Raw genomic sequence first — 17,037 nt, forward strand, 5'->3', positions numbered from 1 at the left:
AACTACGCAATGATTTAGCATGGTATTTTACTGTAATCACCTCAAGCTCCTTCTGCAGGAGACTGGACTGGAAGCAGAGACTTTCAGACAATAACTCTGATTGCTGTACTACTTTGCGGTCTAAATCTACAGCTGGATATATATAGCGCCTGAAAAGCAAATCAAACGTGCAAACTGAACTGAAGATGCCATTTCGAAGTCATGCTCCTGTCCACCTACGGCCTCCTCCTTAAATGATGCCCGCGGGGCTGCGCGCGCTCATTCACGCGGGACCTGCACCCCCTGCGCTGCCCACCCTGTTTTCCCAGAGCCTGTGTAAATGAACACACCCTGCGCGAGCTCCTGTCACAAGACGGAACGGGCGGGGTGAAGGAGAACGAACAAAGTCCAACAAGTTTTTTTTTTTTTTTTTTTTTTTTCTTTCTTTCTTTCATTTTCCCTCCGCCTCACAAGGAGAGCCGATGGAACAGGTGAATCCCCACTGGGGCTCCACTACCTGCGCTCCCCCGCGCTGTTGGAAGTACGGACGCGTCGTGTCATGAGCGAGTGTGAAGCGTGAGCCTCCGAGTCCTCGCGAGCCGCCCGCGAGCACCACGAGGAGCCGGATCTCGGCGCTCGCGACGCGACCTTCTTCAGTCCGCCGTTGCTATGCCATGGCTCTGTCAGAGCTCTACACCAAGGTACGGTGCTTTCGCACGGCCGCAGTTAAACATGCCTATTTCCACCTGTTCAGACAAACTTTTTCAGTCAGGTAAGTACTTGGTCACACACAAACAGCGCGGCGGAGTGTGTTTAAGAGGAACGCAGGAACTGTCACTGAATGGACAGTCAGTCACTGTGTCACTGCGCTGACGAGAGGCTGTCCGGCAGCCTGTGTGTGTGAGCCGGCGGAGCAGCGGCGCGCTCAGGCACTCACTGAGTGCGGGCAAAAACGTGGCATTTAAAGTTCGAACTCGGCCGAATTTACCTTACTAATCGGTTTTATTTACTGTCCTTGACGGTTTTGATGTGGTTGGTAAGTTTAGACCAAGAAAAAAAAAACCCAGATGCCCCGAGTGTAGACAACCTAGTTGTTAAATAGGGCGTCACATTCGCATTTTTTGTCCCTGACTGAACCGTCATTCGCTGAATGTCATGTGTTAATAGTAGTTCTGATGATTATTATTTGTCACGTTGACGTTTTGATTTTGATCCGTGTCTGTACAGTACAACAGAGTGTGGATTCCAGATGCGGAGCATGTGTGGAAGTCTGCGGAGATCCTGAAGGACTACACCAGTGGCAGCAACTACCTGGAAGTTCAGCTTGAAGATGGAACTGTAAAGACACCACATACTTCTAATAAAAAAAAAAAAAACACTTTAGATTTTTAATTTGTTATACATTCATTTAAACTGTTCATAATAACAGTCATGTTTGGCAGAATATAATGAAGGGCAGCAGGTGTAATAGTGGTTATAGTTGCTATCTCTGGACTCAGATTGTAGGTTCCTATTTCTTGCTGTAGTGCCCTCCAACAAGGCACTTACCTTAAATTGTTCTGGTTAAAATTCTAGTTAACTAGTTAATATTACATGGCTGTATATGTGGGTGAATTATTACTGGTTGCTTTGGGGAAAAGCATCAGCTGAATAAATACATGTAAATGTAATCATTCTTTGGCAGGACGCTCATACACATGCACACAAGGCCAGTATGATGGTGTTGGATTTGAACCTTCAAGCTTTTCTGGGCATCTCACAAGTTCTAAACATATCAACAAAAAACAGGATTTTCAAGCATGATAGTCTTTACTTAAAGTTAACCTGCTGAGTACTCATTGCCCTGGAGTTTTGCACCAATAGCTTTACCTACTGTAATATAAACACTGAACAGGAAACACTTAGGAGGAAGTGCTAAAAAATTTGACTTTTTTAAATTTGTGCTTGTGCTGTTGAATATCTGTTGTTTGAAGGAGCTAAAGTATGCTCTGGACACAGCAAACGGTCAGCTGCCCCCTCTGCGGAACCCTGACATCCTGGTGGGAGAGAATGACCTCACTGCCCTCAGTTACCTCCATGAGCCCGCCGTTCTCCATAACCTCAAAGTTCGCTTTGTGGAGTCCCGAATCATTTATACTTACTGTGGTGAGAACTCATTTAAAGGACTTTTTTTAATGTGCCAGTTTTGTTGTACTGAATTCTCTTGAATCGGTTGCTACACTGTCCAGTGCTTTCTCTTCTTTCAGGCATTATCCTGGTGGCCATTAACCCCTATAAACAGTTGCCCCTCTATGGAGATGCCATTATTCATGCCTACTCAGGGCAAAACATGGGAGACATGGATCCCCATATATTTGCAGTGGCAGAGGAGGCTTACAAACAGATGGCCAGGTGTGGACTCTGAGCGGTAGATAAAATATATACCCATGGAACTGACATGTAAACCTGCATTTATCCATATATAATCAGTATTTCTTTTTAATCACTATCTGTATGTATGTGTGTCTGTATAGATCTTCAATGCCCCTATTACAGGATGACCCTTCTTATCGTTGGATGTGCTGGTTCCAAGATGCTTTTCTTGCACTGAGTGTACTGCTGTGTGTGAAATTGTATGTGGGTTTGTTCGCCATGAACAAAAAGGACACAGCAGTAACAATTACATCTTTGGATGGACTTCTTTATACAGTTAGGCTACTTCTTTGGTGGTCCGGAGTGGAGTGTACTTAATTTCCAAGTGGAAATTTTCTTTTCTCTTCCTTAGAAAGAACAAGAATCAGTCCATTATTGTGAGTGGAGAGTCTGGGGCAGGAAAAACAGTTTCTGCTCGCTACACCATGAGATACTTTGCCACAGTCAGCAAATCTGGCAGCAAAGCACATGTAGAAGACAAGGTTCTGGCATCAAACCCCATAACAGAAGTAAGTGTGTAGTACTACAAAGTGTTGGAAATTCTCCAAGCAAATGTAATTTTTTGCATACTTTGGATTAACTTTTAATAGTATACTGCATGTATATTCTGATGTAAGATGTCAACCTTTTAAGTGTACATTTTCTATTCTAGTGAAGGTTCATTTTCTAATTTTTTACTTTATGAGAAAAGTATCTTTTGTTCATTTTTGTCTGTTGTTTTGATCAGGCTATTGGTAATGCAAAAACTACAAGAAACGACAACAGCAGCCGTTTTGGGAAGTATACTGAGATCAGTTTTGATAAAAGCTATCAGATCATTGGTGCAAATATGAGAACATACCTTCTGGAAAAATCCAGAGTGGTGTTCCAGGTGAGATATCTTGAAAGACTTGTTGATGGGTGTTAATGGCTTGTACTGTATTATGAAGCTTCGGTTTTCAAGTAGCATTTATTCAAAATGGTCTGTGATATCAGTTGTGCCTCCAACAGAATACCAGCGACTCTCTCTCTGCTGTTTTCTTGCGCTGTACTGCTTGATATATAGTGCAGTGTGAGTTGTAGCGCGTGCCTGCTGTTTCTGTAGGAGGGGTGAAACTCAATTCCCTCAGTAATCCAGTGTTTTTTTTAGTCAGAAAATGAGAGAAACTATCACATATTCTATCAGCTGTGCTCTTCTGTGGATGATCCAGAGTTCAAGAACCTGAGACTGCGTGAGTAAACATGGAAGTAAAAGTACATCCTTTAAAAGTTAGACTTAAGGGAACTCAGTTGAGACAAATCTGCATGTTTTGTAATTTAAACCATTGGTATCATGGAACTGCTACTGTAGCAGAAACTATCCTGTTTTTGTCTTATAATGTCCCTTCAAAATAGGCAAGTGGTCATTGATAAGAAATTGGTTTAAGGTTATAAATTTAGAGTACTGTTCATGGTTCTAAATTAGCTAAACTTACTTAATTTTAAGTTCACTCTGTTTTTCTCAGTTTGGTGATTTATAGTTAGATGTTTTTCTGAAGGTTGAAAATATTTATGAAAAATGTATTAAAACTTTGAAGGAAATATGGCTTATTATACCCTAAGGATTTGAATTTTTTCAATCTGTTCTTGCTCATTGAGCAGTGACTGCAGACAAGTTTGTGTACACCAGCATGGGTGGCAGGACAGACATCGACAGCGTGGATGACAAAGCAGATATGATGGAAACACGGCGCACTTTCTCTCTGCTGGGTAGGAGTCGGTCACCAGCTGCCATCATGTCACTGTCAGGTAAATCTGCTTCCTCTTTGTCATGCTGTACTTAAACATTATTGTATTTCTGTTTTGTCTTGGGCCACAGGGCTAAAGGAGGACTTTCAAATAGACGTGTTCAGGGTGCTGGCTGGAATTCTACATTTAGGAAATATAGAAATCAGAGCTGCTGGAACTGAAAAGTCATCTATCAGTGTAAGTTAATTACCTCTCTTTATGCCAAAGTGTAAAACAGTCTTCCTTCTCTTTTACAGCTACCTAATATGAGGAATTTATAATGTAGGTACAATGAGAGCCTTTGAGTTAACTTTGTAATGGACCTCTCCAATGAATGCCACCCATCTCCCTTTATCTCTCTGTCCTCTCCTGTTCTTTATATCTCTGTCTCTCTGTCATTCTCTCTCTCCCCCTTTCTCTTTGTCTCTGTCCCCACAGAGCAGTGACTACCATCTTGGAGTATTCTGTGAGCTGCTGGATGTCAGCGCAGAGGATGTGAGCCGGTGGTTATGCCAGCGGCGCATTGTGCTAGTGGCAGAAACAGTGGTGAAGCCTGTGCCCCAAAAGCGTGCCATCAATGCTCGTGACGCTCTTGCTAAACACATCTATGCCCATCTGTTTGACTACATCATCCATAAGATCAATACTGTGCTGCAGTTCCCCGGCAAGCAGCATACCTTCATCGGAGTGCTTGATATATATGGGTATGCTATAGGATGTCAGCTTCTTACTGTATTGTTGTCTTACTGATACAGAGTCCTGTTTTCACCACATCTGCTTTTTGGCCAAGGAGGGCCAAAAACTGATTGAACTATTTCTGTTGTTGTCAGATTTGAAACATTTGAAGTCAACAGCTTCGAGCAGTTTTGTATAAACTATGCAAATGAGAAACTGCAGCAACAGTTTAACCTGGTATGTGGTTTTTATGTTCCTTCTGTTGCAAATATAGTAGCATAATCATGTTTTTTTTAATTTGTGATTTGGCGTTAAATAGAATGTGTGTCTGTTTTCAATGGATCCCACCAGCACGTTTTCAAGCTAGAACAAGAGGAATACATGAAAGAGGACATACCGTGGACACTGATTGATTTTTATGACAACCAACCTGTCATTGATCTCATTGAAGCCAAGATGGGGATACTGGATTTACTGGATGAAGAGTGCTTAGTAAGGCCGGTTTATGCCAAACAAGAGTCTGTCTGTGGAAAAATAGCTGAATTACTACATAATTTTCCTCCTTTTTTAGTTCCCACAGGGCACTGACCAGAACTGGCTCCAGAAGCTCTACAACAACTACCTGGACAAGAATGCCCTTTTTGAAAAGCCTAGGATGTCAAACCAGGCCTTTTTGATCCAGCACTTTGCCGATAAGGTCAGAAGTTTTGTGTACGCACATATTCACACCTTTTACCCTGTAGATGGCGTTATTCATTTTTAAGAAGCATTTCTGTTTTGTAGGTGGAATATCAGTGTAAGGGTTTTCTGGAGAAGAACCGAGATATATTACCCGAAGAGCTGGTTGAAATCATGAGAGTGAGCAAGGTACGAGATTTAAAATATGAGTCTGAAGTTTTATAAGATTCACATAGAAAGTGTTGTGTCTGTGTGTATGTAGATGTGTGTGTGTGCATACATGCATGCGTGCACATGTATGTATGCATATTCAGTGTTATGTTTGTTCAGTTTCATCTCCTCTCAGACTTTTTCCAAGAAGAAGAGTTGGGCCTAACCTTGAACAGAGGAATCAAAGTGAGGCCTGCCAGGCCAAGTGTGAAACCTGCCAATAAACAGTTGAGAACAACAGTGGGGAACAAGGTGGCTTAGTCATTACTCTTACTTGATATTAATGACATTGAGAAATCACATTGTCTGGTTTCTGCTTGACTGGTTGGGCTCTCTGTGTTGCAGTTTCGCAGCTCCCTATACCTCCTGATGGAAACCCTGAATGCCACCACACCTCACTATGTGCGCTGCATTAAACCCAATGATGAAAAGTTGCCCTTTGAGTGAGTTAGACTTCAGCTTGGTGTAGAAGATAATGATTCAATTCAATTCAGTTTATTTTTATAGAGCGCTCTTTTCTCACAGTGATAGAGCACTTTAACACAGGCATAAGGCAAATGATCTGATATTTGTCTCCGAAGAGATTTATAATGTTTATTGGTAATTACAATTATTCACCAGCTGAGTAGTTTTCTCTGGAGTATTTCAGGGTAAATGTCTTGCTCATGGATACCAGAGTAGAAGAAAGGATTTGAACTGGGGTCCTTTGAGGCTAAAGGCAGCAATTGTAACCATTATACTACCTGCTGCCCACTGCATTCTAACACTCAGTTCTCTTCTGTCATGGGTGCTTCATTACATACTTGCCCATTGTTCTTAGATCTGTGAAGAAGAGTAAGTCTTATTTGCTAAATGTGGCTGCTCTTGTGTTTCATGAGGTATGACTCAAAGCGAGTGGTACAGCAGTTGAGAGCCTGTGGGGTGTTAGAGACAATTCATATCAGTGCTCAGAGCTACCCCTCAAGGTAATCCATAGCACAACACTTTTTCTTGTCCTGTTTGTTCCTTTGTAGAATGACTGGAATCAGTTTCTTTAATATTGCTTTGCACCTCCCTCTATATAGCCTGCCATTATTTGGGTATGCTTTTTACTATTAGTAAAAAGTACATAATAAAAACACATCACAAATTGTTTTACACTTCAAATGTGTAAATTGTTCCAAGGTAGGAGTTGAAATTGTCGGCTTTTTCATTTCTAGATGGACCTACATTGAATTTTACAGTCGCTACAGCATACTGATGAGCCAGGCTGAGCTTGGTCTAAATGATAAAAAACAGACATGTAAAACAGTCCTGCAAAGGTTGATCCAAGTGAGTCCATTGCCATCTTTCAGCCTCTTTTGATCAGTGATACACCAGCTGCATTGCTGGTCTTCAGAAAAAAAATACATTTGTGTTACTGTATGTATTTCAGATTTTTAATTGAAACTTTTTCCTAGGACTCTAACCAGTACAAGTTTGGCCGGACCAAAATTTTCTTTCGCGCGGGCCAGGTGGCCTATCTAGAGAAGCTACGGTCTGATCGCCTAAGGGGGGCCTGCATCACCATCCAGAAGCACGTGCGAGGCTGGAGCCAGCACCGGAAGTTCCTCCAAATGCGGGCTGCAGCCATCATCATCCAGCAATATGTTCGCGGAAGCAGAACAATACGGTGAGGGAAAAATATTTATAACCCTTTACCTTAGTGCACAAATGCACAGAGAACCTATATAAACAGTGTTGTGAAGTATTTGCCTCCTTTTCAGTTTTCCCTGTTTTAGCTGCTTTTGACATTAATTTTAATAAGATGTTTTCGGCACTTCAAAGTACTGTGGGGCCTGAGGGAGAAAAAGTGACCCCAGCAGTGTTTTTCTGTTATTTTCTTGGTGTAGATGATAATGAATTGTATGGTCATTGGTGTGAAAAAGTAATTTTAGAAAGTCAATAACTAGTTGTGAAACCTGTACCTGCAGTGACAGCAACTAAACATTGGTAGTTTTATACTTTATCTGTTTTGAGTATGGCTCTTTCCATAGTTCACTTGAAGTCTGGATCCTGAGAAATGACTGTGTAGCCCTTTTCAGACTGACAGGCCTCTGGAACCTTTCTTTTGAGGTCTTCAAAAATTTCCTTTGAGCGAGGTATTATGTGCCTCTATAAATCTCTGTTTTACATTTACATTTACACTTATTCATTTAGCAGACGCTTCTGTCCAAAGCGACGTACATCTCAGCAAAAGTACAATTTATGCATTACATTGAGAGAAGGAGGCATAGCTGCAGACATGAAAGTCTCAGGCAAACCTAGTTTGTTCCCTACCACTTGCTACACCGAGGTTCATCATTCAGTCTTCAGGCTGCTAGAGCTGCCATCTGTTTTGCCAACTTGACTTTTGCCGATAAGGTTTTAAGTAGCTGGCCCATATCAGGCCTGGTTGTATTCAAAGAGCTGACTCTAGTTAATTACATGGCTTGGGGGCAATTACTTTTTCACCCCATGACTGCATATTTCATCTGTACAGTGTATCTTTCACTCTAAGGATATGATATAGAAACAATACTGGTGTCATTATTTCTTTGTCAGGTACTGAATTGGCAGAAACATATGATAAAAATTGCCAAAAACTCCAAAGATGAAAAGAATAGGAAAGGGGCCGAATATTTTTTTTTCACAGCACTGTATATTTGAAGGTCTGATTATTTATACAGGAAACAAGTTGATGAATAATGGTTATGTTGCATGGTTAAACTTTTGGTACCTAAGTCAACCCCTTGCCAAAGGCCTAGGTTTTCAGTGGGTTTACCTTCTCATTGCTGTAGACAAACTGTAACTGCTGAGAACCTGAAAAGGGCATGGGCAGCAGTTGTCATCCAGAGGTATGTCCGAGGCCACTTGGTGCGGCAGGTGTACCAACTGGTCAAAGTGGCTACTGTGACCATTCAGTCTCACACAAGAGGATGGCTGGCCCGGAAACGTTTCAGACAGGTGGAAACAGTGTGCTGTTGTGACATCATCATGTAACACTGTCATATTTCTGTGCCACATTTTATGTTACATTACAAAAATATGGTTGGGTGATACTTATTGCTGTAGTTCAGCTGAGTTTTTCATCCACTGACGACTAATAATGTATGTGTTGGGGTGTGCATGCATAATGTTTTTTTCAGATGGTGGCCGATCATAAGGCTGTGGTTCTGCAGAAGTATGCAAGAGCCTGGCTGGCCCGACGCCGCTTCCAGAACATCCGACGACTTGTTTTGAATGTACAGTTATCTTACAGAGTTCAGCAGCTGAAGAAAAAGCTGGAAGAACAGGTAAGACCAGGTTAAGACAGAGAACAGGTCAGGTCAATCAGAAGCATAGAGTCACCAAATGCATGAAGAGGGACAGTGGGTAGGGTAGTGCTTAGAGCTACTGCCTTTAGATCCGAAAGTCACTGGTTCAATCCCCACCTCTGGCTGGAGTACCCTTGACCAAGGTACTTACTCTAAATTGCTCTAGTAGAATTACCCAACTGTATAAATTGGTAAATAATTGTAATCTTAACATTGTAAGTTGCTTTGGAGAAAAGCATCAGCCAAATGAGAAAATGCAAAAACAAAAAAAATCCTTGTCTTGAGGAAGTCTTATGAACACATCACTTAAATATCTCTAAGCACACAGTGCCTTAAATTGTTTTGATATTTTTGCTTACTCTGCTTTGGTAGAATCTCATATTTATCCTGTTCCTATTTTGACTGAGACTGATTGAAGCAAATGCTAGCCTGCTGTGTCCGTTTTCATCTTAACAGAGCAGAGAGAACCATGGCTTGCTGGAGAGGCTGACTGCCATGTCTAATGCTCGCGTTCAAGATATGGACAAGCTTCAGAAGCTGGAAGCAGAGCTCAGCAAGTTGGCTAATGAGAAAATATCCTTGGAGCAACAACAGAAAATGAACAAAGAGAGCACCGACCAGGTATTTTGTTTTGATCCGAATGCTAGAGGATGGCATTAAGTATTAGCTTTGACTGCTTGGTATGGTTTTTGCATAGCGTTTCTAGTGGTAACAGGCTGATAACATCATTAGTTTGTTAACTAAAAACTGTTTTAGTTTTTGGATGTATGAATAAATAACTAATGATTAACTATCTGAAAACTGATGTGATCCTAATAATATCCAAAGGTGATTATTCAGCTTCAAGCTCAGAATAACATGTTTGCCCGAGAGAAGGAAGAGTTGGAGCAGAAACTTGCAGATTCAGTTCAACAAATAAAAGGTAAGAAATGGATGATATGGGCATAGATTAGTACCTGACAAAAAATGATCATTTATTTCTCTACGCATTTCAGACAGCACTGAAGAGCTGAAGAGTAGGTTTCAAGAAGAACTGGAAAGGGAAGGAAGACAAAGAAAGTGAGGTTTTTAGAAGCCTAAATGTTCCAGCAAATGTTGTGCACATGGTTCTAAACTAAAAAGAAAAAAAAGTCTTTGCTTGTAATGCAAATATTTTCATATGTGTCAGGATTGTGGAAAACAACATTGCAATTCAGAAGAAGGACCATGAGAAAGAGATTGAAGCTTTGAATGTGGAGAGCAGAAAACTGAGGGAGGAGAATGTTAGCTTTCAGAAACAGATTGAAGAACAGGGTGAGGTCACCCAAGACTTACAGGAACAAGTCTTGAAGCTCACAAAGCATGTCAAAGTAAGGACAAAAGGCTGCTGGTTTGATCAAATCATTTCCTTTTGTTGATAAAATTATATTATTATCTGATCTTATTTTTTGCTTAATATAGACTTTGTGGAAAGGAGTCTTTAAGACTTACCAGCAAATTATTTTTAATATGATTTTCATGGAATAAACTCTGTATTTTCAAAGCTGGTAGGTAATAATATTGATACTTGGTTTGCCTGTATCTATTGTCCTATTTCTGCATTTTTCACTTTTGTTGCTGTTTCAATTGTGGGTTTAAGATCTAAGTGAAAGGTATATGTTCATTACACAAATGTATGTGTTCAGTTTGTTAGCCAGTTGGTAGTGCCCAATTTTGCAGTACTCTTCACATCATCCTGTTCTGCTTTGCTCACTGTTTATCCTTAAAGATAATACCAGAACTGCGGAAAGAAATCAATACTCTTAAAACACAGAAAGATCACTTGGACCGAAAGCTAAGGGAGCAACAGCGGGAAGCAGGAGGTACACACACACGCTGATCTGTGGTCTTGTTCTATGATTCATAGCTCTGTTGGAAAGTGCTACCATTTTACTAACATTCCACTATATTTTATGTTATAGTATTTTAACCCTTAGTTCTCTTTGATGCAAGAGCAGGCTTTGCAGTCTGTGTCACCAGGCTTCACCATCTGACCATCACTTTTTTTTTTTTGCTAGAGAAAATTACAGAGGTCACCAAACAACTTCTAGGTGATATAAATGACACAGAGATTTTGTCCAGGTATAATTTAGTTTTGAACAATGTTTTTACCATTTTTATGAACAATACAAAGTAGTAGTGTCCGACTAAGTTTTGATGACAAATTTCTCCTTATTTAAAGGTTAGCTTCAGATGATATTCAGCAGATCAGTGAAGATGGAGACCTTCTGTTTGCTTATGAAGGATTAAAGAAAGCTACTAGGTCTGTACTGCTTTTTTAATGGACTAAATGAGAAAAATACTAATTTCAGGGTGTCAATATAGTGTTTGTTTTTTCCATGAAAGATAATGTATCATTGCCTTGAAGTACCGCTGAAGTTTCTGGTTTTGTTTGTCCCTCAAATCACAGAGCGATTGAGACACATTATCAGACCCAGAGAGAGAACTTTGAGAGAGAGGTTCAGAGCCTGAAGTTCCAGATTGAGCACATCCAGAATGAGAACAGTCAGTTGCAGAAGCTCTTCCAGGAAGAGAATGATGTCAATGATGCCATTCGCCAGGAGGTGGCAAGACTAACCACTGAGAACATGGTAGGATGCCAGCAATGAAATCTAAAATATAATGAGAGAACATCACTCCATTCTTTTCTCTACAAGAAATTTGCAAGACAATTTGTTGGAAAGTACTACATTTCGAGAAATAAATAGTACAGTACAGGTAGTCCTCACATTACGAGATGCAGCTTATGACCTATTACATATTATTAACAAGACCCCAGCATTTGGTTATAATGATGACTGCTCTATCTGTTGTACGATAAAATTTGCTAGTTTACATCTCAGTCAGTGTTTGGATGTGAACAGTAAAAAAAACTGAGTGGAAAAAGTCAGTCTTCTGGTGGTGCTGAAAAAGTGGAAGACGAATTTTTGAAATGGAAGTGAAAATATAGAACTCTAAAATATTTATATTAGTTTATTTATATTATTGTACATTATTCATGTATTTTAATTGTTGATATATCCTTATAGTTCATATTTTATTGTGGACTAATGACAAAGTCAATGCAGAACGGGGTCGTTGAAATTGTGCCCCATAGTATAAAAGGATGACCTGTACTTTATACACTGGTGTCTGTGTTCACCCATATGACAACTGAAAAAGGTTATTGGCTATTGATATTATATTGTTAGCATTTTCCAACTTTGCTGAGATAAACTTTTGGTGACCATTGATCAGTGGCTGTGTGTACAATCTGTATCTAATTTGTCCTCCTCTTCTGCTGGGTTTACAGAAGTCAGCTCACCCAAAACCCTAGGAAGATTTGCCAGAGTAATCTTAAAAGATATTTTTCTGCAGCATGTACATGTAAAGTTTATGATTATATGTATATGTGCCTATAAATGTGCTTTGGTTTTCCCCCAATGCAGCTAATACCACAGTTTAAGCAACAGGTGTCAGAGCTACAGAGACAGAAGCATGAGCTAGAGGTTCAAATAGCAGAACAGGCCTGTGCGATGGAAGGTAAAATGATGTTTTAAATGGTTGCTGTTAATGTACCATAGGGCAGATTTTCAACGTTACAGACTGAGCGATAATGTTTGTATGAAAAGTGTATCAACTAGCCCTCAACTCATACTTCAATTTAAGGATGTTGACTTTTTTGTTGCAGTGAAGATGGAGGAGGTTTCAAACAATCTTCACAGCAGTCGTCAGGAGGAAAGCGCTCAACGCAGGTATGACTGACCCGACCCACAATATATGTATAATTCTGGAGAGATGCAAAACCTCTTTTTTTATCTCAGCATTATGTTAGATACGGTACATTTATGTATTAATAATGTAAACTGTAAGGTTATTGGAGATGCAAAAGGCAGAACATGCAAAGGAAAAGGAGGAGTTGGAGAGGAGGTTAGAAGAGAAAGAAGAAGAAACTCTTCAGCTGAAGAAACAAAACCAGATGGAAAGCGAGGCCAAGAACCGCTTGAGGCAGGAGGTTTCACGACTTGTCACAGACAACATGGCAAGTGCTGGGAGTAGCGTCTTCACAAATAGGCACCTTTGTGTTTCATTTTTTAAAAATGTGTGAGGGTGGGGTTTGAGATCATTTCATTGGAATAAAATGAGAGACAGTAGAAAGAACCCATGATATGAAAAAACTGTCTGCATGTCTGATTATGACTTTTTGCTGCTAGGGTTAGGGATTATTTTCATATAGAAATAATACAGAATATATAATGTAGGTTCTATGTATGTTTTAATTTTAGGAATTTGAGGAGCAACTTGATGTAAAGGATAGGCTAATAAAGAAACTGGAAAATCAAATCAAGAGTCTTCTAGCATCGGAAATCGGTAATCTACAACATGTACTGCTCCCAAAAATTCCTGACTGACAATTCATTTAGTATATTTCTAACCTTTCCACCTTTGCTTTATCCTGCAGCCAGTCAAACTCCAGCCCCAGCTATTCCCAAGGAATACCTTGGAATGTTGGAATACAGAAAAGAGGATGAATCCCAGCTAATTCAGAACATCATCCTTGGTATGAATAGTCTAAGAATCTTACACTTCAAACACATCCATGTACAACTAGTAATGTTTATAATATAATATATTTATAGATGAATTTGTCCATGGGTATCCTGTACTCATTATCCTGCCCTCTTCTGGAAGGTCTGAAGCCACGGGGGGTAGTGGTGAACATGATCCCCGGGCTGATAGCCCACATCCTTTTCATGTGCATTCGTCATGCCGACTACATTAATGATGAAGGCAAGATCAAGTCTCTCATGAGGGCCATCATTGACAGCATCAAAAAGGTGGTGAAGGTAAGACGCTAGTCCAAACATTTATGATTTAGTGGACCTTAAGAATATCTCTGAAGGTTTTCAGAATCCTCGTCTTTGTTAACATTGAAAGTGGTTTCTGTGCACTGACCCACGCATTACATATTTCCATATCATATGTAAAGTTTTTTTATTCCACCTACGTGGTTTCAGGCTTTGGCTCAGATTTCTGAAAATGAGGACTTTCATCATAGGCAGTAACCAGTGCTGCTGTTTATTTTTTAGACCCATCAGGAAGATTTTGACATGCTGTCCTTCTGGCTCTCCAACACTTACCAGATGCTCAATTGTTTGAAGCAGTACAGCGGAGAGGAGGTAGGGTTATATTTGGTCCAACTTCAGTCTTCTATAGGAGGACTGAGCATATGTAGCCTGCTCTGTGGGTGGTCGTATACTCTGTAGGATGTCATAAACTCCATGCATAACATAAACAGGTGGTTTATGTAAATTTACAACACAGTAATGGTACAGTACAGGAGGCACAACTCTGGTGAATAAGTTTAGGTTCCTTGTGTGAAAAGAGCATCGTTCATTTCCCAAGAACAACTGGTCTGCAGTCTGCTGTTGATCCACGTCAGGGTTAAATAGAATGAATTTCTTGATTCATGGTGTTGAAATGACACTATTGAAAATAATAACAGATTGCTTTGACACCAGAAATTTACTCTGGGAAAAATGTGTTGAAGTGAAGCCAATCGGGGGCCTGAAATGAGTACAGTTTTCATAGTCTCCTGTATACCTGTATATTTATATGACATTTATTCCTTTAGTATACCATTTATTTTCATTCCTTTTACTTAAAATTTATATGAATTTGTTTTATGACATCATGCATTGAAAAAACAATACTATAATAAGACTGCATAGTAAGAGAACGGTGTATTACAACGTTGTATTTAAATCACCACATAGTATTGGCAGTGAACTATCCTTGATTAACAAATCCACCACAGTAAACATTTTTGGCTTGATTCTCCATAGGATTTCATGAAGTACAATACACCACGCCAGAACAAGAACTGTTTGCAAAACTTTGACCTGTCAGAGTATAGACAAATCATCAGTGATGTTGCCATCCACATTTACCACCAGTTTGTCACCATCATGGAGAAAGCCCTCATGCCCCTGATAGGTGAGGACCAGGTTCTGTGTGAGAATTTTCTTTTCTAGCAGATTTTCAGTAACAAATTATGCTCATTGTGTGAGGAAAGCCTCTATGAAAGACACACTTTTACCAGTAGTGAATGTCTCAATTTTTCTTGTTTTCACTTTCTGCGTGATTGAGTTTTAATCTATGTTCCACCATCAACGTGTGCTTGTTTCTCCCCAGTGCCTGGCATGCTCGAGCACGAGAGCCTCCAGGGTATCTCCAGCATGAAACCCACTGGCTTCCGCAAGCGCTCTACCAGCATTTATGAAGACACTGAGGCTTGCACCATTTCTTCCATCCTGCAGCAACTCAGCCACTTCCACAGCACCATGATGCAGCACGGCATGGACATCGGGCTCATCAAACAGGCCGTGAAGCAGCAGTTTTTCCTGGTGGGAGCAGCCTCTCTCAATGGCATCCTGCTTCGTAAGGACATGTGCTCCTGCCGAAAGGGCATGCAGATAAGGTGTGTGCAGAGCAGCTGGATACCTACTGTTGCGATCTCAGCATTTTTCTGACTGAATTCATAGATGAGGTACATAGTTTCCCATTCTTTTTGTGAAATAAGCTTTCATATACCTTGTGTATTTTGATCCAATAACTTTTATCATGGGCTCTTATGAAGAGAAGTGAAAGAAGAGAGATAGTTGTGCAACAAAGACATAAGCAAAAGTAGGAATCACACACAGAACATCTACAACTGCTTGTCCCGAGCGGGGTCGCGACGAGCCAGAGCCTAACCCAGCAGCACAGGGCACAAGGCTGAGGGGGGAGGGGACACACCCCAGACAGGACGCCGGTCTGCCGTAAGGCACCCCAAGCAGGACTCGAACCCCAGACCCACCCCAGAGCCGGCCCCGGCCAAATCCGCTGCGCCACCGTGCCCCCCCCACCAAGTAGAAATCAGTAGTAAATCAGTACTAGATTGTAGATCAGTGTTGAAACATTGATTTGACCTAACAGAAACCATCATAAATTTGAAGCACTATGTGCTGGATGTGAAATCTGCAGTGGTAAGACTGGTAAGATATATGTTTGAAATGTTTTTTGTGGGAAAATGAACCTTCTGTTACTGATGGAACAGCTGCTTTGCTTTTGCATAGGTGTAACATTAGCTACTTGGAAGAGTGGCTCAAGGAGAAAGACTTGCAGAGCTCCAGTGCAATTGACACGATGGAGCCCCTCTCTCAGGCTGCCTGGCTCCTACAGGTTAATAAATCCACTGATGAGGATGCCCAGCAAATCGCTAAGATGTGTACTGAACTCTCTCCTGTGCAGGTAACTGGCATGACAAGGGCAAATGCTGCCTCCTACCCATCAACTGGTGGATTTCAGGTGCCGTGTATAATATCTGTTTATTCCTGTTGCAGATTGTTAAAATTCTGAACTCATACACACCCATAGATGATTTTGAGAAAAGAGTGTCCCCATCTTTCGTTCGCAAGGTTCAGGTAAGAAGCGCTCATGAAAATTACTTTTAAACTTTAAAATATTGGTGAAGTTTTGAAAATTAACATTAGCAAATTCATCAGAGAGTCTTAATCTATTTTAAATTTAGGTGTTTAATTTTTGCTGCATTTACTGTTTTATGTTCTTTTGAAAAACAAGGATTTTAAAACATTTTCATCATTTTGTATCTCTCGTTGTCTGGGTCAGTCTTTACTGCAGGACCGTGTTGGATCTGGAGCCGGTTCAGCTCAGCTGATGCTAGACACACAGTATCGCTACCAGGTCATCTTCCCCTTTGTCCCATCCCCTCAGGCTCTGGAACTTATTCAGGTCCCCAGCAGTCTAAAACTAAACTTTCTCACTAGGATCTAATCGTCATCTGTTAATGATGGTCTTATTTTAAGCTCAGCTTCAAACGGTTTATCCATTTTTCTGATATATGAAGCAAATGGATTAAAAGCAGGTAATTTTTTTCTAAGAAATCAGATTTAAATCATGCCAAATCATTTACTGAATGATTTATGAAAATTGCCTTTGAAAAGAAAAGTGTAATTTGTATTAA

General features: G+C 40.4%; 1 protein-coding gene across 3 annotated transcripts; it reads left to right on the forward strand.

The window, feature by feature from the left end:
* The first annotated feature begins 445 nt into the window (after positions 1–445).
* myo5c (myosin VC) lies at positions 446–16,966 on the forward strand. 3 transcript variants are annotated; one of them, XM_018739563.2, is made up of 41 exons: positions 446–680; positions 1,207–1,317; positions 1,953–2,124; positions 2,226–2,370; positions 2,744–2,900; positions 3,119–3,262; positions 3,521–3,602; positions 4,012–4,119; positions 4,229–4,335; positions 4,576–4,841; positions 4,968–5,049; positions 5,164–5,304; positions 5,384–5,509; positions 5,596–5,679; positions 5,821–5,952; positions 6,046–6,143; positions 6,579–6,665; positions 6,900–7,011; positions 7,140–7,351; positions 8,499–8,664; positions 8,847–8,993; positions 9,471–9,635; positions 9,843–9,936; positions 10,010–10,073; positions 10,183–10,363; positions 10,762–10,855; positions 11,051–11,114; positions 11,215–11,295; positions 11,443–11,623; positions 12,461–12,554; positions 12,703–12,766; positions 12,885–13,053; positions 13,298–13,382; positions 13,474–13,572; positions 13,704–13,858; positions 14,102–14,191; positions 14,858–15,008; positions 15,207–15,492; positions 16,130–16,361; positions 16,397–16,477; positions 16,683–16,966. In XM_018739563.2, exons 1-41 carry the CDS (start codon positions 654–656, stop codon positions 16,845–16,847), a joined length of 5,301 nt encoding a protein of 1,766 aa, XP_018595079.2. In that variant the 5' UTR covers positions 446–653; the 3' UTR covers positions 16,848–16,966. The 3 variants fall into 3 exon arrangements, with proteins under 3 accessions (XP_018595079.2, XP_018595080.2, XP_018595081.2); XM_018739564.2 differs by having other exon boundaries at positions 16,130–16,304; XM_018739565.2 differs by lacking the exons at positions 10,762–10,855; positions 11,051–11,114; positions 11,215–11,295; positions 11,443–11,623.
* Positions 16,967–17,037: the final 71 nt, after the last annotated feature.

Source organism: Scleropages formosus, chromosome 11 (genome assembly GCF_900964775.1).
Source record: "Scleropages formosus chromosome 11, fSclFor1.1, whole genome shotgun sequence".
NCBI classification, from domain to species: Eukaryota; Metazoa; Chordata; class Actinopteri; order Osteoglossiformes; family Osteoglossidae; genus Scleropages; species Scleropages formosus.

What these genes read in the sequence shown, in the direction of transcription:
- myo5c (XM_018739563.2), top strand. Translation starts at nt 654, where the DNA reads ATGGCTCTGTCAGAGCTCTACACCAAG. An exon ending in GACACAGAGATTTTGTCCAG is followed by an intron (nt 11,115 to 11,214) that starts GTATAATTTAGT and finishes CCTTATTTAAAG; the next exon opens with GTTAGCTTCAGATGATATTC. An exon ending in GACTAACCACTGAGAACATG is followed by an intron (nt 11,624 to 12,460) that starts GTAGGATGCCAG and finishes CCCCCAATGCAG; the next exon opens with CTAATACCACAGTTTAAGCA.